The following is a 20,316-nucleotide window of genomic DNA, read 5'->3' as shown; positions in this document are numbered from 1 at the left end:
CTTTCAGCTATTAAAACCATTCAACTTTTAAAATGTTCAACTCTTTCAGCTAATAATGGGATTTCTTCAGCTTTTTTTCTACTATTTATACTTTTTAAAACATTAAGCTTTTTAACACTTCTTTTTAACAGTGAATGAGAGCATGCTTCAAATCCTTAAAATCTTCTTCTGCTCCCAAAAGTTTCAGCTCCTTTATACTTCACCTACAGATGCCAAACAAACTTTAAAAATATTCAGCTATCTGGCTATCTCTTTTGAGTTTGATATCTTTTACAGTTTTTGTGAAAAAGCTGTTTAAGTTTAGTGATCATTTCAGGAAATGTTATTGATTAAACAAAGTGTGTATTGGGCTGCTTCACGCCCACAAGATCTATTTATACATTGTAACAGGAGTGACTTTTGGGCACAGATTGAGCCAGGAGATGGGGGACATATGTTGGATTGTTTTGGCATGGACAGTGATCTACAGTATGTTCCTTAATGTCTGCAAAGAATATTCTATGACTCATCTCTCTGTGTAGACTGTTGACATGTTAAATGAGGCTGGCTCTTGAAAGGCCTTTCATTGTGTGATAACACTGTTTAAAGCCTATTGAAGCTCAGAGGTGTGAATACCTTTCTGTCGGAGACGGACCGTCTGTCTAAAGATGTGGATTGAGAAGAAATCATTGTGTGATGGTGTTTTGTTTGAATTCTGTTAATGAAGGAATGTGACTTCTCAGGTGGAGTGATTAGGTCATGCTAATTATAGACCGGCGCCGACATGTCTGGAATGTTTAGCAATTAGCCATCTGAAGGTGTATTGAAGCCCCCCCAGGGTGTGATGGGTGGGTGGAGAGTTTGATTGTTCCTGTGATCACTGAACCATGCCTTGAAAACTGTATATAAACTTGAGAGCTAACCATTAAAGTTGTCTTGCATTTGAAACCAGTAACAGAGCAAGTCTCGTTATTCTGGGAAATTGGATGTCTGATGTCTGTTGGATGGTTGGAGTGTCAGATGAGCTGTCGTGGGTTGATGGAAGGTCGTAAACGGTGGTGACCGTTACATACATCAAAACGTAGGTATTTTTGTCTAGTTTCAGGCTCAGTTTTGTGATACGCCTTTTTCTTTTGGCTGGTTGAGCTTCCAAATGACAAGAGTTCTACCCTTTCTTCCATTGACTGTCCTGTATAAAATTCTTTACATTTCCCAGCGAAGTGCACAGCGAACTTATTTTTTAAATAGCTGACATGCCCACATTTTTACGTTTATCAACATGCATTTTATACCAATACATTCACAAAGGCCGTGTGCCGATGAAGTCGCTGTTTCAGCATGTACTGTTGTGGATTTATTAAGGCTTGTTTGAAGGGTTCTCTGACACAGTCTCTCACTCATTAGGTGTGGGGATTAATGATCAAAAAGCTTTTAAAAAAAACTTTAAATATTCCACATCTTTCATGAATTAGTGGTGTTGTTAAACTTTTTTAATGAAATTCATGTTTATTTTAACCACTTAAGCCCCAGACCAATATGCTGGCTAAAGACCCAAGGTGTTTTTACAGTTCGGGACTGCGTCACTTTAACAGACAATTGCGCGGTCGTGCGACGTGGCTCCCAAACAAAATTGGCGTCCTTTTTTCCCCACAAATAGAGCTTTCTTTTGGTGGTATTTGATCACATCTGCGGTTTTTAGTTTTTGCGCTATAAACAAAAATAGAGCGACAATTTTGAAAAAAATTCAATATTTTTTACTTTTTGTTATAATAAATATCCCCCAAAAACATATATAATTTATTTTTTTCCTCAGTTTAGGCCGATATGTATTCTTCTACCTATTTTTGGTAAAAAAAAATCGCAATTTCGTGACTGCGACATTATGGCGGACACTTCGGACAATTTTGACACATTTTTGGGACCATTGTCATTTTCACAGCAAAAAATGCATTTAAATTGCATTCTTTATTGTGAAAATGACAGTTGCAGTTTGGGAGTTAACCACAGGGGGCGCTGTAGGAGTTAGGGTTCACTGTGTGAGTGTTTACAACTGTAGGGGGGTGTGGCTGTAGGTGTGACGTCATCGATCGTGTCTCCCCTATAAAGGGGATGACGCGATCGATACGCCGCCACAGTGAAGCACGGGGAAGCCATGTTTACACACGGCTCTCCCCGTTGTTCAGCTCCGGGGACCGATCGCCGCACTCGAGCGGCGATCGGGTCCGCGGGACCCGCGGTCCCGGTCCCGGAGCGCCCGCGACCCACGGCTGGGTACAAGTACAGGACGTATATATACGTGCTTGTGCCCAGCCGTGCCATTCTGCCGACGTATATGTGCAGGAGGCGGTCCTTAAGTGCTTAATACCATTCCTACTTTTCCAACTATTCTCACTTCTTCAACCTTGTCTTACGGATTTAAGCTATATATCCAGTTAGCTTTAGAAATTTCTGCAGGAAATGCATTTTCTAGTTGCAGTTCACATTATAAAATAACTGAGCAGCTATCTGTTCAGATAAAATTTAAGCCACAGCGGAATTCTACTGTTCAGTTGACTGATAATCAGCTCATATATGTACATACACATAACCTTAATGGCCCGTTCGCACAGCCCACATGCTAAACGCTCTGCTTTCAATTGTCAGTTTTGGCTACAGTGAGGGGGTGTTGTGATGCGTGTTTCAGCGCATAACACAATTTCCTTTTTTTAACTTTATTTGAAGTGCATAAAATAAAACTTCATTAAAGTCTACACAAAGCAGCACTGATACAAACACTGTAGCTGCTGACTTTTGACAAAGAGGTAATTACCAGCCCACTGGATAGGGTTGCCACTTGTCTGGGATGCACCCAGACAGTCCAGGTTTTAAATCATGTGCTCAGGTTTTAGTCTGCCTGTGGCTGTGACTGTGGCTCCCCATGATCAGGGGGTAGCATTGGGGGCAGCATTTACTATAACTGATTGGCTGTACTTCTGAAGCCAGCTTCTTCTCCTCTCTGAATTTCCGCCGGTATTCAGTGGCTTCAGGAGGAAATCCAAGGGATTGGTTCTAGTTAATGCCATCCCTCCTGTCCAGGTTCTTTTCTTTAACACAGCCTCCTCCCCCCTAAATGAATAGGAAGCCTCTCAGCACAGAGCACCTTCTATTCATTCAGTCCAGTGCAGCTGTGGCTGCAGAGAAAAAATAACTGCAAAATCTCTGTCCTCATTCCCTTTCTCAGTCTCAAAAGTGAGACATCAGGGGTCTGTTTAGACCCCTGGTATTTCACCAAATCAATTTTGTCATTAAAAATCTTGAACATTTGTTTGGTACCTTTCATTAATTTGCATGTCTCGGCAGGGGGGATTTTGTCATTCACTTACTTTGTGTGGATGGATGAATCAGTTTTTTTGTCATGCTCAGCCTGACTTTAACCACTTCAATACCGGGCTTTTATACACACCTTATTACCAGGCCTATTCTGGCACTTCTCTCCTACATGTAAAAATCATCATTCTTTTGCTAGAAAATTACGCAGAACTCCCAAACATTATATTTTTTTAGAAGACACCCTAGGGAATAAAACGACAGTCATTGCAGCGTTTTATCTTGCACGGTATTGGCGCAATAATTTTTCAAACGCCCTTTTTTTGTAAAAAAAATTGTTTCATGAATTAAAAAAATAACAAAACAGTAAAGTTAGCCCAATTTTTTTGTATAATGTGAAATATTATGTTACACCGAGTAAATAGATACCTAACATGTCACGCTTTAAAATTGCGCATACTCATGGAATGGCGTCAAACTTCGGTACTTAAAAATCTCCATAGGCAACGCTTTAATTTTTTTTTACAGGTTACCAGTTTAGATTTACAGAGGAGATCTAGTTCTAGATTTGTTGCTGGCACTCTAACGCGCGCGGCGATACCTCACATATGTGGCTTAAACAGCGCTCACATATGTCGGCGGGACTTACGTGTGCGTTCGCTACTGCGCGCGAGCTACCGAGGACAGGGGCGTTTTAATTTTATTTTTTCTTCTTTTATTTATTTTTTTTACTTATTTTTTTCTTTTTTTACACTTCTTTTCTAATTTCTTTTTTTTTTTTACTTTTATTCCTATTACAAGGAATGTAAACATCCCTTGTAATAGAAAATGTGTGTGACAGGTCCTCTTTATGGAGAGATGCGGGGTCAATAAGACCCTGCATCTCTCCTCCAGGCTGGAAACCATGAGATCGGTGAAAAAAAATTCACCGATCTCATGAATACTGTTGCTTACTAGCTGCAATCGCGGCTTTGTTTACTTACGGGGACCCGGGCGTGACGTCATCACATCACGCCCAGGTCCTCCGACGGTCATAGAGATGACTGGTGACCATCAATTGACGTCCACCCAGGATGGGAGATCCCTATCTGTGGACGTCAAATGACAATGGGCGGGTATTGAAGTGGTTAAAGTAAAATATGGAATATGGAGTAAAACATTCAGGATGGATGTTCAGAGGCATTTGACAGCTTGTAAACACTTGTAAACGATAACGTGTTTAGCCTTGTTTTCGTTTACAGGCGTTTTTCATTTTTGACTATTAAAAAAAAAAAATCTAAACGCAAACGCTAAATGTGGCATGTAAATGCGGCATGTAAACACAGCAAAACGGATTTTAAACATTGCTTAATATCTGTCAAGTTAAATCATTCAGGAGGGGTTGTAAAACGTCCTATGTACATTAAAGCGATTGTAAAGCTTTGTTTTTTTATTTTTTAATAACAAACATGTCATACTTACCTCCACTGTGCAGTTCATTTTGCACAGAGTGGCCCCTCTTCTGGGGTCCCTCGGTGGCTCTCGGGGCTCCTCCTGCATCGTATAACCCCCTAAGAGAGGCACTCTCCCGGGGGGTTACCTTGCGGGCACGCTCCAGAGTCCAGCATTTGCGTCCATCGACGCTGAATGCCGGCATCGGCCCGGCCCCCGGCGCCCACGTCATTGGATTTGATTGACAGCAGCAAGAGCCAATGGCTGTGCTGCTATCAATCTATCCAATCGAGAGCCGAGAACCCTGGGCAGAGGAAGAGTGTGTCTCCGCCGTGGGAAATTCCAAGGCTCAGGTAAGTAAAATGGGGGCGCTGGGGGGCAGGTTACTGCCAGGTTTTTTTTTTTCACCTTAATGCATTGTATGCATTAGGGTGAAAAAACACGAGGGTTTACAACACCCTTAACCGCTTCAGCCCCGGACCATTTTGGTGGTCAAAGACCAGGCCACTTTTTGCAATTCGGCACTGCATCGCTTTAACTGACAATTGCGCCGTCATGCGATGTGACTCGCAAACAAAATTGATGTCCTTTTTTTCCCACAAATAGAGTTTTCTTTTGGTGGTATTTTTGCGCTATAAACAAAAATAGAGCAACAATTTTGAAAAAAATTCCATATTTTTTACTTTTTGCTATAATAAATATCCCCCAAAAATATATAAAAAATATATTTTTTCCTCAGTTTAGGCCAATACGTATTCTTTTACATATTAGTTTTATGGCATTTTTATAAAAAATTAATTTTAGTAGTATCAGTGATTTTTTTCGTGATTGCGACATTGCGGCACACACATCGGACCCTTTTGACACATTTATGGGACCATGGTCATTTTCACAGCGATCAGTGCTATAAAAATGCACAGGTTACTGTGAAAATGACACTGGTAGTGAAGGGGTTAACCACTAGGTAGCGCTGTAGGGGTTAAGTGTTCCCTGCATAGTGTTTCTTACTGTAGGGGGATGGGCTCTGTGTCACATGACACTGATCTCCGCTCTGAGTACACGGAGCAGAGATCAGTGTCATTGTTACTAGTCAGAGCGGGGAGATGCTTGTTTACACAAGCATCTCCCTGTATACCTCCGTGAGACGATCACGGGGTTCCCTGCGGTGATCGAGTCCGCAGGACCCGCGGTGCGACTCACGGGGAAGGGGGCAGGGTCGTGACCACACGGCAGGCATTTAAAGGGCCACGTACAGGTACGTGATTATGCCTGTCCGTGACATTCTGCCGACGTATATATACAGTGGGCGGTCCTTAAGCAGTTAAAGGGGTTGTAAATGTTTGTTTTTTTCACCTTAATGCAACCTATGTTGAAAAAAAAAACTGGCAGTGACAGCCCACCCCCCCACGCCCCAGCCCGCCGTTTTACTTACCTGAGACCGTTTACCTGCTGCGCTCGCCCCCGATTTCCCCTTCTCCACTCAGTCTGGCCGTTGATTGGCTAGATTGGATGGATTGATAGCAGCGCAGCTATTGGCTCACGCTGCTGTCAATCACATCCAATGATGCGGCGCGCCGGGAGGCGGGGCCCAGTGATAGTCGGCGGCTATAGCCGCTGGCTGTATCACGGGAGCGTGCCCACAAGAACTAACCCCCATGGGAGAGAGCTCCCATTAAGGGGGTTAGTTCTTGGGGGGAGGAGCCGAGACAGCTACGAGGGACCCCAGAAAAAACAGGATCCGGGCCAATGTGTGCAAAACGAGCTGCACAATTGAGGTAAGTATAACATGTTTGTTATTTTTTTTAAAGGGAACCTTTAGTGTCCCTTTAAGCCTTATAATGTCACTGGTCCCCAAAAAGTGTCACCTGGGGTAAAATTTGTCTGCCGCAATGTCGCAGTCCCGCTAAAAATCGTAGATCACCGCCATTTCTAGTAAAAACATTAAGACCCCTTTAACACTGAGGAGTTTTTCAGGCGGTACTGCGCTAAAAATAGCGCTGCTTTCCCACCTGAAAAACTCCTGCCTAGCCATCTCAATGTGAAAGCCTGAGGGCTTTCACACTGGGGCGATGCACTGGCAGGAGAGAAAAAAATCTGCTAGCAGCATCTTTGGAGCGGTGAGAGGAGCAGTATGTATACCACTCCTTCACCGCTCCTTCCCATTTAAAACAATGGGAAACCGCGGTAATACCGCCCGCAATGCGCCTCTGCAGAGGCGCATTGCCGGCGGTATTAACCCTTTATCGGCCGCTAGCGGGGTTAATACCGCACCACTAGCGGCCGAATCCCGCGGCAATTCCGACGGTATAGCGCCGCTATTTTTAGCGGCGCTATACCGCCACCGCACCTCCTGCCCCAGTGTGAAAGGGGCCTTAAACAAAAATCCATAAATCTATCCCTTATTTTGTAGACGCTATAACTTTTGCTCAAACCAATTAATATATGCTTATTGAGGTTTTTTTTTACCAAAAATATGTAGCAGAACACATATTGGCCTAAACTGATGAATACATTTTTTTTTTTTGGATATGTATTATACCAGAAAGTAAAAAATATTGTTTTTCTTTTTCAAAAATGTCGGTCTTTTTTTGTTTATAGCGCAAAAAATTAAAACCGCAGTGGAGATCAAATACCACCACAATTTTATTTGGTTACAACGTCGCACGACCGCGCGATTGTCAGTTAAAGCAACGCAGTGATGTATCTCAAAAAACGGCCTGGTCATTAGGGGGGTAAATCCTTCTAGGGCTGAAGTGGTTAATACCACTTAAAATAATGTATCTGAAAAAATGGCCTGGTGAAAAAGTTAAAACTACTGAATCCAGAGACAGCCAAGCAACTAGCATTGTCAGACAGAGTTTTGCAATGGCAGATTCTCAACTTAACCACTTTAGCCCCGGACCATTTTTCTGGTCAATGACCGGGGCACACTTTTTGCGATTCGGCACTGCGTCACTTTAACTGAAAATTGCGCGGTTGTGCGACGTGGCTCCCAAACAAAATTGTCCCTTTTTCCCCACAAATGGAGCTTTCTTTTGGTGGTATTTGATCACCTCTGCAGTTTCTTATTTTTTGCGCTATAAACAAAAATAGAGCGACAATTTTGAAAAAAAATAAAATATTTTTTACTTTTCGCTGTAATGAATATCCCCAAAAATATATAAAAACATTTTTTTTCCGCAGTTTAGGCTGAAATGTATTCTTCTACATATTTTTCATAAAAAAAATCGCAATAAGCGTTTATTGATTGGTTTGCTCAAAAGTTATAACGTCTACAAAATAGGGGATAGTTTTATGGCATTTTTATTAATATTTTTTTTTGTTACTAGTAATGGCGGCAATCTGCGATTTTTATTATTTGTACTGCGACCTTATGGTGAACACATCAAACACTTTTGACACATTTTTGAGACCATTGGCATTTTTATAGCGATCAGTGCTATAAAAATGCATTGATTACTGTAAAAATGTCACTGGCAGGGAAGGGGTTAACACTAGGGGGGCAATCAAGGGGTTAAATATGTTCCCTCATTGTGTTCTAACTGAAGGGGGGGTGGGACTGACTAGGGGAAATGACAGATCGCTGTTCATACATTGTATGAACAGACGATCAGTCATTTCTCCCCCTGAAAGAAGCGGGAGCTGTGTGTGTTTACACACACAGCTCCCGGGTCTCGCTCTGTCACGAGCGATCGCGGGTGCCCGGCGGTGATCGCGACCGCGGGCACTCGCATCGGCACCTAGTGGCCGTAAAGCAAAATCACGTTATATTACGTGATGTTGCGCAGCCGAGCCGACCTGCCGCCGTAAAACGGCGGTGGGCCGTTGGCAAGCGGTTAAGCTGGCCATATACGGTCAAATTTCAAACTAATTTTCTTTCCAAAATCAGAAAGTTTTTTGTTTTTTTTATTTGATTTTCGAAATTCGGCCAACCAAGCCTTCATGTTGCTACAGAAAATAATTTTCGTGGCCGTGAATCTTCTTTTCTCTCCGGGAATTTTCTTTTCTTGCACATGCGCATTTTTAGCTAGATTCAGTAAGGGTGTCCTAACTTTGCGGTGGCGTAGCGTATCTTGTTTACACTACGCCGCCGTAAGTTAGCGAGGCAAGTATATGATTCACATAGTACTTGCCTGCTAAGTTACGGTGGCGTAGCCTAAAGCGGGCGGGCGTAAGGGCGCCTAATTCAAAATAGGCTGAGGGGGCGTGTTTAATGTTAATTTTCTTTAACCTGACGTGATTGAGGTTTTTTTGGAACGGCGCATGTGCCGTCCGCCTACATATGCCAGTGTGCACTGTGGCAACGTACGCCGCACGGGCCTATTGGTTTCGACGTGGACGTAAATCCCTATTCACGGACGACTTACGCAAACGACGTAAAATTTTCGAATTTCAAAGCGGGAACGGCGGCCATACTTTAACATTACTATTCCAACTATTTGATGGAATATCTTTAGGCCTGATAATGCGTTATGTAAACAGCGTATCTGTACTGCGGCGGCCGGGCGTACGTTAGTGAATAGGCGTATCTAGTGATTTACATATTCTACGCCGACCACAATGGAAGCGCCACCTAGCGGCCAGCCTAAATATTGCACCCTAAGATAGGACGGCGCAAGCCGTCGTATCTTAGATAGGTTTAAGTGTATCTCTGTTTGAGAATACACTTAAACTTAGGTCGGCGCAGATTCCGAGTTAGGTCGGCGTATCTACTGATACGCCAACCTAACTCTTACTGAATCTAGCTATTTGTCTTCTATTACATTTCTCGCACATTTCTACCATCATTGATTAGAAAATTGTTAGTTTTTCAAAAATTTACCAACATGTCCGATTCCTCAAATTTGATTGCGGCACAAAAATAGGCTGTTGCTGCAGCCCACTAATGGTGTGAAATTCTTATGAAAATTCTTAGATACGATTTTCGAAAGAAAATTATTTCGAAATTGGAACCGTGTATGGCCGGCATTAGTTATACAACGGTACAGACCAAAAAACGACTTATGCGATCGTTGTATCTACCTACTTTACTTCTGTTTTGTTCCCTAATCTTCAGGTTTCTTACCATTACAACAGGTAGGATAAGAAGCATCACATGTGCAACTTCCAGGTGACGGAGTTATTCATTAATTAACCTTTGGTTCACTGAGGGCAAGGGGGAATCTCAGTGTTATTGCTTGCCATCTGATAACTGCTTTTACAATGACTGAGCTCACAAGTCTGACTCAGTAGTGAAGGGAAAGATTTTACATAGAGAAGCCATGACTTATTCCACTATGGGGAAGGACTCCTATTCCCTAATATTCAGCAAATACAGATTGGTGGAGAAGCCCCTGAGTGGCTTATCAGCCTGCTGACACATGTGAAAGAAGAGCCTGCCATAAAAGAGACCATTGGAGGCAGGGAAGGGATATTTTTGTCTGGCTGGAGCTGTGGGGATAGGGTCTGGTGAGTTATCTTGTCTTTAATGTATTCTTTTAATTACATATAAAACATGTAAACCTCTCTTTTCTGTATTGAACAGAGATGCTAAAAACATAACAAATATTTGCTAAGCAAATCAGCGTTTATGCAGATTGAGCGCTACAACTAGGAGCGTGTTGTGGGAATGGGCAGGGTTCAAATATATTGATGCTTCTGATAAGATTTCTCTATATTTATGTGCACGCGTGAACATCTTCAAACTTTTTTTGAAGTGGTGTGTTTTTTATAATTATTTATTTTAAAGTGGAGGTTCACCCAAAAACTTTTTTTTTTTTTTTTTTTACATTAGATTGAGGCTCGTTTTGTCAAGGGGAATCAGTGTTTTTTTTACAATCGAAGCAGTACTTACCGTTTTAGAGATGCATCTTCTCCGCCGCTTCCGGGTATGGGTTGCGGGACTGGGCGTTCCTACTTGATTGACAGGCTTCCGACGCTCGCATACATCGCGTCGCGATTTTCCGAAAGTAGCCGAACGTCAGTGCGCAGGCGCCGTATAGAGCCGCACCAACGTTCGGCTTCTTTCGGCTACTCGTGACGCGATGTATGCGACCGTCGGAAGCCTGTCAATCAAATAGGAACGCCCAGTCCCGAAGACCATACCCGGAAGCGGCGGAGAAGATCGCTCTCTAAAACGGTAAGTACTGCTTCGATTTTAAAAAAAAACTACCCGATTCCCCTTGACAAAATGAGCATCAATCTAATGTTAAAAAAATAAAATTCGGCTGAACTCCCGCTTTAAGTGCTTTTATGCATATGTTTTTCGGGCTTGGGTATTTTTTTGTTTCAGGCAATCAAAAACGGGTTGCTAGGATAAGGCAGCAGAAATCCCATGAAAATGCACGTTTTCCTACGCTTCTATTATAGTTCATAGGGACCCAAGATGGACAACTCTGTCCCACAGAGGCTGATTTACTTTCTTATGCCGCGTACACAAGATCATTTTTCGGCATGTAGAAAAAATGTTGTTTTTTTTTTCAACTTCATCATTAACCACTTAAAGCGGGAGTTCACCCATTTAAAAAAAAAATAAAAATCTCCCCTTAGCTTCCTGCTCGTTCGGTCTAGGGGAATCGGCTATTTATATTAAAATATGTGCAGTACTTACCCGTTTTCGAGCTGCATCTTCTTCCGTCGCTTCCGGGTATGGGTCTTCGGGAGCGGGCGTGCCTTCTTGAGTGACAGCCTTCCGAGAGGCTTCCGACGGTCGCATCCATCGCGTCACTCGTAGCCGAAAGAAGCCGAACGTCGGTGCGGCTCTATACTGCGCCTGCGCACCGACGTTCGGCTTCTTTCGGAAAATCGTGACGCGGTGGATGCGACCGTCGGAAGCCTCTCGGAAACCTGTCAATCAAGAAGGAACGCCCATTCCCGAAGCCCATACCCGGAAGCGACGGAGAGGATGCGTCTCGTAAACGGGTAAGTACTGCACATATTTTAAAATAAATAGCCGATTCCCCTAGTAAAAACGAGCAGGAATCTAAGGGGGAAAAGTGCCCTCTAAGGGTGAACCCCCGCTTTAACCCCCGGACCATATTGCTGGTCAAAGACCAGAGCACTTTTTGCGATTCGGCACTGCGTCGCTTTAACTGACAAATGCGCGGTCGTGCGACGTGGCTCCCAAACAAAATTGGTGTCCTTTTTTCCCCACAAATAGAGCTTTCTTTTGGTGGTATTTGATCACCTCTGCGGTTTTCAGCTTTTGGGCTATAAACCAAAATAGAGCGAGAATTTTGAAAAAAAAAAATAATATTTTTTTGCTGTAATAAATATCCCCCAAAAATATATAAAAAAACATTTTTTTTCCTCAGTTTAGGCCGATACGTATTCCTCTACATTTTTTTCTAAAAAAAAAAAAAATCGCAATAAACGTTTGATTGGTTTGCGCAAAATAGGGGGTATTTTTTATGGCATTTTTATTAATATTTTTTTTTTTTACTAGTAATGGCGGCCATCAGCGATTTTTTTTTTTTTTTTTTCGGGAACTGCGACATAATGGCGGACACTTTTGACACATTTTTGGGACCATTGGCATTTTTATAGCGATCAGTGCTATAAAAATGCATTGGATTACTAAAAAAATGCCACTGGCAGTGAAGGGGTTAACACTAGGGGGCGGGGAAGGGGTTGAGTATGTTTCCAGGGTGTGTTCTAATTGTAGGGGGGGTGGGGTGGTCTGACATGGGGAAATGACTGAGCTTTTGTTCATACATTGTATGAACAGAAGATCAGCATTTATCTCCCTGACAGGATCGGGAGCTGTGTGTTTGCACACACAGCTCCCGATCCTCACTCTGTAACGAGCACGCGCCCCTAGTGGCCTGCGCGAGAGCCGACGTATAGCTACGGGCTCTCGCGCAGGGGAGCCGCCTTGCCGCCGTATAACTGCAGCAGCTGGTCGGCAAGCAGTTAAAGCAACGTTGCCTACACACGATCGTTTTAAAAAAATGCTCTAGCAAAGCACGGTGACGTACAACACGTACGACTGCACTATGAAGGGGAAGTTCCATGCGGATGACGCCACCCTTGGGGCTGCTTTAGCTGATTTCCTGTTAGTAAAAGACGATTCGGGCTTTTATGTCTGTTACAGCGTGATGAATGTGCTTACTCCATTACAAATGGTAGTTTTACCAGAACGAGCGCTCCCGTCTCATAACTTGCTTCTGAGCATGCGCAGGTTTTTAACATCGTTTTAGCCCACACACGATCATTTTTTACAACCCGAAAAACGACATCGTTTAAAACGTTGTTAAAAAATGCAGCATGTTCGGAATTTTTTTTTTTCGTTTTTCAGAACCCAAAAAATGATGTGAAGCCCACACACGATTATTTTAAATTACATTTTTTAAAAACGTAATTTTTTTCATGCTGAAAAAAGATCATGTGTACGCGGCATTAGGCTTCAAGCAAGTCTCTGGGCACCATAGGATACAATGGAAACCCATAGGTGTGCACAGCCTATTGCATTAGGTGCACCACAAAGCTCAAAAACACGTGTACACACACACAAACACACACACACTTATAAAAAAAAACATTTTAAAATGTATTAAAACATGGATGGTGTCAGTAGGGCAGTGAGTGGACTGTGTACTTTATTATTTTTTTTTTTTACGATTTTTATATCTTTTAAATTTTTAGGAGCGCCATTGGGGGATTTTGGTGAAATATCAGCATGGGGATCTGCGCCACACAGGGTGATTAGGGTGTGCCCAGGCACACCCCCTGTGCACGCCTGTGGGGAAACCTTGTATTGAGCATTAAAGCGCTTCTAGAAAGGCTCTTCTAATGGCTCAGGTGTAAACCAGGGCTAATCCCCCTCCCCATTCGCACTACCATACCTTGGCATAACGCACATGCACTTCATGCATAAGGCAGCTCATTCTTCGCAATGGGCAGCCTTTGCAGTGACAAATGCAAAAAAGAAGCCCCAGCCCATTTGTGAGTTTCAAACTTTAAATTGTGCATTTTTCTGCGTTTGCCGCACATTCTTGCTTGGAGCGACTATAAAAATAAATGGCACTACAAGTGTAATGTGTTGTGTTGCTTTTGTGAGTTTCTTGAATGTGTGATTTTGTGCCTGTTCACATGCAGAATTGGGCCCCTTACACACGGGGCGGGCTCTGTTGGAGTCCGCCTGCTCAGCGGGTAACCTGTCAGCTGATTCCCCGTTGAGCAGGCGGATGGCTGGTCCATGTCTGCCCTGCTTATGCAGAGCAAACACGGACACAGCCCATTCTCCTCTATGGGTAGTCGGATGTAAATGGACCACTTGCCCGTTTACACCCGAATGCCATCTGATTTCTCCCATCCGTCTGGTTTTAGCAGATTGGATGTGAGTGGGTGTCAATAAACGGACACATGTCCTTTGATGCCTGCCTCTCCATAGAGGAGACTGGTAGGTCCGATCGGGTCTGCCTGGAAAACTGACAGGTAGATCTCAACGGCCTGCTAGTGTGAAAGGGGCTCAAGAGTTTGCAACCACTTTTTAAAGCGTTTTTTTTTATTATTATTTTAGGCCGGATTCACACCTATGCGAGTTTCCCTGCATTCAATTTGCATAGCAGGAGAATGTGACTGGCTCCCTATGGAGCCAGTTCACAAATCTCCGTAGCGGGTCCGGTGCGGTGTGCCGGAACAACTTGTGCCTTTTTTGTTAGGTTCGATTTCAGCCAAAAATTTGGGCTGAAATCGGCCCTATACCGGTGAACCAGCACGCACCGGACCCCTGCTGTGCACCGCTTGCGGCGGCGGTGTGTACCTGGTCTCATAGTCAGCAGTTACAAACACTGTAGCTGCTGACTTTTAATAAGGACACTTACTTAGGCTGGGTTCACACTACGATTTTCCCGTCCGTCAGCCGCATACGATTTATATGAAAAAACGTATGCGGCTGAAACGGACGTAAACGTATGGAACCGCACATATGTACGTTTTCCATTGACATTAATGTTTAAAAAAAACGTATGCGTTTGCCATACTGTTTCAAAAACGGCCGCAAAACCGTGGTTGAACACGGTTTTGCGTACGTTTAAAAAACGTTTTGCCAGCAAATCGTACGCACCCGGATGCATCTGAGTGCATACGATTTGCAATGCATTGTCTATGTATGCGTTTTCCCGTACGGGCCCGTACGTTTTCAATACTGAAAATGTATGCGGCTGACGGATGGGAAAATCGTAGTGTGAACCCAGCCTTGCCTGTCCAGGGAGCCTGCAATGTCAGCCCCCCGAGGCCGATCAGGCTCGGGTGCAGGAGCTGCCATTGTAACTAAGGGGACATGGCCCGTCATCTTCTGGGACACACACAGGTCCTAGAAGGCAGCGGGGTGAAGGAGGAAATGACGTTGTGGGCGCGGTGGAGGTAGGAAAGAAGTATACTTATAATTATCCAAAAAAACGAGTGGTGAAGGGGTGGTCATTCCTTTAAGACCAAGTTGTAAAATAGGGTGGAACTCCGCTTTAACTTCTATTGTGTCTCTGGGACAGGAAGTGAAGGGGAAATCCCTTTTGTGGCATACCAACCACATGAAAAAAAAAACCTGACAGAAGTTTTCACCCTTCTTTATTTTAATGTGTAACTAAAGACCCCCCCCCCCCACAGTTTTGACTAGAGGAGAGATTAGAACCCCCTGTCAGTTTTTATTTGGTGTCTGTGCCCCCTTTAAGGAGCCCCCCCCCCTCTATTTGTCCTGTTTACTATTATGCAGGCGCAGCGCTCTAGCTCCGAAAATTGACGAACATGAGCTGTGCATGAGCTGTAGACTGCGCCCGCGCAAAGAACAGGGCATTGTGACAGTCGTGGCCACATGCTCCGATGCTCGCTCCACTCTTCAAGGGGGGGGGGTGTATTACAATTATATTGTGTAAGGGTCGGGTGGCAGAAACTCAGCCATCAACGGTGCAAAACTCGCCCTTTTCATACACCCGCCCCCCTTGCAGACAATATAATAGTAATATATACGCCCCTTGCAGAGTGGAGAGAGCATCGTGAGCGTGCGTCATTGTGTGGCACAATATTGTGCTCATTGCGCATGCGCCGTGTCCAAGTGATTCACAGCTGTGTTGAGCTTCAGCTATTTTCGGAGGTCCGCTGCGCCTGCGCAGGACAGAGCAGGAGGTTCACTGCGCCTGCATAGGACAGAGCGGACAAAATCTTCCGGTGTAGTGTCACAGTTTGCTCCCTATCGCAGAATGCTGCGGAAGTCACGTGGCGGCGAACTGCACATGCGCAATGCGTTCCAACGCCAAATGCGATGCGTTCCAGGGGATTCACGACACTACCCTTCAGTGAACCCATCACAATTTGTCACGGAAGTGACGTATTACCATACACAGAGCGGGAAGCAGTGAACCCATCACAATTTGTCACGGAAGTGACGTATTGCCATAGACGGAGCGGGAACAGACAGAGAGACATACGGGGAGAGAGAGAGACCATTATATCTGTATCTGCATGTCTCTTTATCTCTCCCCCCTGCTCTGTGTATGGTTCTCATTATATCTGTATGTCACTTTCTCTCCCGCCCCCCCCCCCCCCGCACTGTGTATGGTTCCTCGTCACTTCCCGTGACAAATTGTGATGGGTTCACTGAAGGGTAGTGTCGTGAATCCCCTGGAACGCATCGCATTTTGCGTTGGAACGCATTGCGCATGCGCAGTTCGCAGCCACGTGACTTCTGCAGCATTCTTCGATAGGGAGCAGAATATGACACTGCACCGGGGGACTGTTCTCGGTAGGAAACCGGGATTCCTTCTCACTTCCTGTTTGGTTATGGGACAGGAAGTGAAGGGAAATCTCCCCAATAAGAACAAATATTGCAAAAAATAAACCTTACAGAGGTTATAACACTCCTTTTCTCTATCCAAAATGGGGAAAAAGTTTTGCCTATAGTTCTACTCTAAGAAAAAGTTTTGGTTCTCCATGTTTTCTGTCATACACGGTGCACAGAGCGGGATGGGTGTCATTGAGTGTTTACATGTACTATAGGTCTGTACTGTATTGAACGACTTGTGGAAGTGTTGTGCCCCGGGCTAGCCCGGAAATGAGAGAACTGAGAGCTGTGTAGAAGTTTCATTCAGTTGTGGGACGTGTGTGAAAAGTTCCAGAGAAGGCAGGCACACAGCGGCCGGACACAAGGGGGCGCTGCGGCGAAGGCGGCACTTGGCAGCCCCCTTTCCCTGTGTCGGGTCGTTGTGTACACCCCTGTCCGGGGATCATGTGACGGCCGCAAAGCGTCGTCCGGCGCGACAACGTGACACGCAAAGGGTGCGACAGGCGCGGCGTACGGGCGGTGAGAGGGGTCTGGCTGGCTGGGGCAGGGTGAGGAGGAGGAGGAGGTGGAGGAGGCGGTGCTGCCATTCCCTGGTTTCCTGTCTCCCCGCTTCCTCTCGGCGTGCCAGCGCTGAGGAGGGCTCCCCGGGCCACAGACGGACTGAGGGGGGAGAAGGGTGAGCGCTTTCCCTCCCCCTATGAGTTTGGAACGCAGAACGGCCATGGCGTCCAACACGGACCGGGAGATCATCCTGACCGACTACCAGGTAATGGAGAGGAGGAGGGGGCCGGGGCGGGAGCTTTCTACTGGGACCTGTTGCCTCCCTCTCCCGGACTGCTGTGTGCTCCATGGACTGTCCTCCACACTGCCAGCCTCGGAGTTGTCTCTGGAAGTTCTGCTACTAATGGAGATACATGGGGCAGGATATTGATGTCTGTGGAACTACAAGTGTCGGCATGACTTATCCAGCAATGCCCTGTCTGGCCCCTGTAGAAGTCAGAGATCTGCTCTTCTTCCTCCCATTTACTTATATTGCAGTGATCACCATTAGGAGACCACAGTGCTGGACAGGAATTTCTAGTCTGTGGAACTACAAGTCCCAGCATAACTTCTACAGAGGCCAGACAGGGCATTGCTGGATACGTCCGAGATCTGCTCCTCTATGGCTTTTATTCTTCTCAGTCCTCCCATATATTCCCATTTACTTATATTGCAGTGATCACCATTAGGAGACCGCAGTGTTGGACAGGCTCCTCTAGTCTATGGAACTACAAGTCCCAGCATAACTTCTACAGAGGCCAGACAGGGCATTGCTGGTAATGTCAGAGATCTGCTCCTATGGTTTTTATTCTTCTCAGTCCTCCCATACATTCCCATTTACTTATATTGCAGTGATCACCATTAGGAGACCTCAGTGTTGGACAGGCTCCTCTAGTCTGTGGAACTACAAGTCCCAGCATACCAGGGCAGCAGCTTGCTATAAACCTCAGTAGTGGCTGCTGGAGTAGGCGGCATTGCTGGTTACAAGTCCAGGAATCGCTGATTTTTATTTTCTGCTAATAGTAAATGATATTTGATGTATATTGGTCTATAAGAATCTTTTGCAGCCGGTGAGACCACAAGTCCCAGCATGACATGGCAGGAGCCTGCACCATATATTGTCAGTATTCCGTACGTTCCTGGAATGGCGAGTGCGACGGCCAGCTGGAGACATCGTAGATCAATGCATATATTTGTCAGCCTACCACGGATCAGCAAGTGTCAGCCAAAGCTTTTATTGAAGAATTCTTTTAAAGGACCAAGTGCAAAGTTTCTGAGCCACGCAGGACCCCTTCGTCAGGCATGTGATGACACTTGATGATCCGTGGTGTGCTGGCAAATATGTGCATTGATCTAGGAGCCTGCACGAGACCTATATAGACTGCATTGCTGGTGTAGCCTCCATTCACACTAGTGCGTTTCCTCCTGCGTTGCATGATAATGGAGATCACATTATTCTCCTTGGAGTCTAATCGCATCAGTGCAGTGCGTTTTTTTTCTATTTTTAAATTTCAATAAAAATGCACCTAAAACACAGATACATGTTTTTAGTGCATTTTTTGTCAGTTTTGTGTATAACATAGTTTGCTTCTACCAAGCATTAAAAATCCATCACAATTGCTCAGTCTCGCCGCAAAAACGTCCTGACAACACATTGTGGTTGATTTACTAAAGACAAATCCACTTGCACTTGGAAGTGCAGTCGCTGTAGATCTGAGGGGGACATGCACGGAAAATTTAAAAGCATTTTTAGCTTGCACATGATTGGATGATAAAATCAGCAGAGCTTCCCCTCAGTTCAGATCTACAGAGACTGCACTTGTAGTGCACAGTGGATTTCCCTTAGGTAAATCAACCCAATTGTGCTGCACCAGTGTGAGCCAAGGCTTAGGCTAGGTTCACACTGCTGCGAATTCAAAATCGCGGTAAAATTGCGATTTTACCGCGATTTCGCGGCTGCGTTTTTGCCGTGATTTCGGCCGCGATTTAAGAGACATCTGTGTAGGGTTCAATGTAAATCGCGGCCTGAAATCGCAAAAAGTAGTACAGGAGCTACTTTTTGAAATCGGTGCAGCGGCGTCGCACCGATTAGGACGGTGCCATTGCCGGCAAATGCTGCCCATTTTGAGATGCGATTTAACATGTGAAATCGCATCTCAAATCATACCCAGTGTGAACCTAGGCTTAAAGTCAGAAAAAGCATTGCATTGTTTTCTTCAGTCTACCTGTAAAGTGTATATATTGCGCTATTACATGCTGAATACTCAGTTGTCAGACTCCGGCACTGAGAGATCTCCCTAGCTGAAAGAAATAAGATGATAGGGCCACTGTGTACTGCATACCGCGGGAGACCATGGGGCTATAGAGGACTGTGGAACTACTAGTCCCAGCATAATGGGGAAGGAGATTACAATAGATCCTTAATGGAGGCTGCAGGTGGAGAGGGCATTGCATTTTTTTTTCCTCTTTGGTCCACCCAATCACTAGAATTCAATTGGCGTGTAACATCCTGAATACCTGACCTGGCTGTCAGACTCCAGCATTAAGATCTCTCCAGGTGACTCTGACCTCTACAGAAGTAGAGTGGGGGAGTTTTTACTGTATATACTAAGAGACCATGGTGCTATATGGGACAGTCTTGTGTAGCCTGTGGAACTAAAAGTCCCAGCATGACAGGGAAGGAGCTTGCAGTGGATTTCAGTGGAGAGGGCATTTCTCAATAAAAGTCCAGAATCGGGTTGCATATTTTCTTCTTAAAGGGTCACTAAAGGAAAATTTTACTGGAATTCAATTTTATATTGGGAGTGTAATGCACTGAAGACCAGACTGTCGGATCCCAGCCCGCCCCACTGACCTGTACAGAGATAGTCTGGGGAGCCATTGGGAGAACATCCTATGAAATGGGACAATGTCAGTAATAGGCTGTACAGAGATAGTCTGGGGCCTGTGTACTGTATACACTGGGAGGCCATCATGTACTGGACATCTTTAAAAGGCTGTGGGGAAATTAGGCATTGCTGGTTAAAATTCAGGTGTGTATGTGTGTATATATAATATATATATATATATATATATATATATATATATATATATATATATATATATATATATATATATATATATATAAATTATATATTTTTTTTTTTCTGCCAGACTCGTCATGAGCATAGGCTTTTGTAGTCTGTAGAACTACGTATCTCAGCATGACAGGGCAGCAGCCAAACGTCCAGAACAGAGTTGCATTGTTTTCCATCTGTGAATTATATTGGTCTATGTACCATGTTGAACTCCCAGCACTGAGATCT

At 44.6% G+C, this 20,316-nt stretch overlaps 1 protein-coding gene across 3 annotated transcripts in view; it reads left to right on the top strand.

The window, feature by feature from the left end:
* Window positions 1-9,883: 9,883 nt before the first annotated feature.
* The window catches only part of PKN2 (protein kinase N2), a 165,200-nt gene continuing 154,767 nt past the window's right edge, over window positions 9,884-20,316 (top strand). For 2 of the 3 annotated variants that reach the window (XM_040360076.1, XM_040360075.1), the window contains exon 1: window positions 17,025-17,237. In XM_040360076.1, the coding sequence (XP_040216010.1) occupies window positions 17,169-17,237 (69 nt within the window). In that variant the 5' untranslated portion in view covers window positions 17,025-17,168. Of the gene's footprint in view, window positions 10,165-17,024; window positions 17,238-20,316 lie in introns of those variants that run through there. The other variant, XM_040360077.1, reaches the window with a different exon arrangement.

Source organism: Rana temporaria, chromosome 7 (assembly GCF_905171775.1).
Source record: "Rana temporaria chromosome 7, aRanTem1.1, whole genome shotgun sequence".
Classification (NCBI taxonomy): domain Eukaryota; kingdom Metazoa; phylum Chordata; class Amphibia; order Anura; family Ranidae; genus Rana; species Rana temporaria.
Note: the sequence above shows the minus strand (reverse complement) of the source record. Positions and strands in the feature narration are given on the sequence as shown.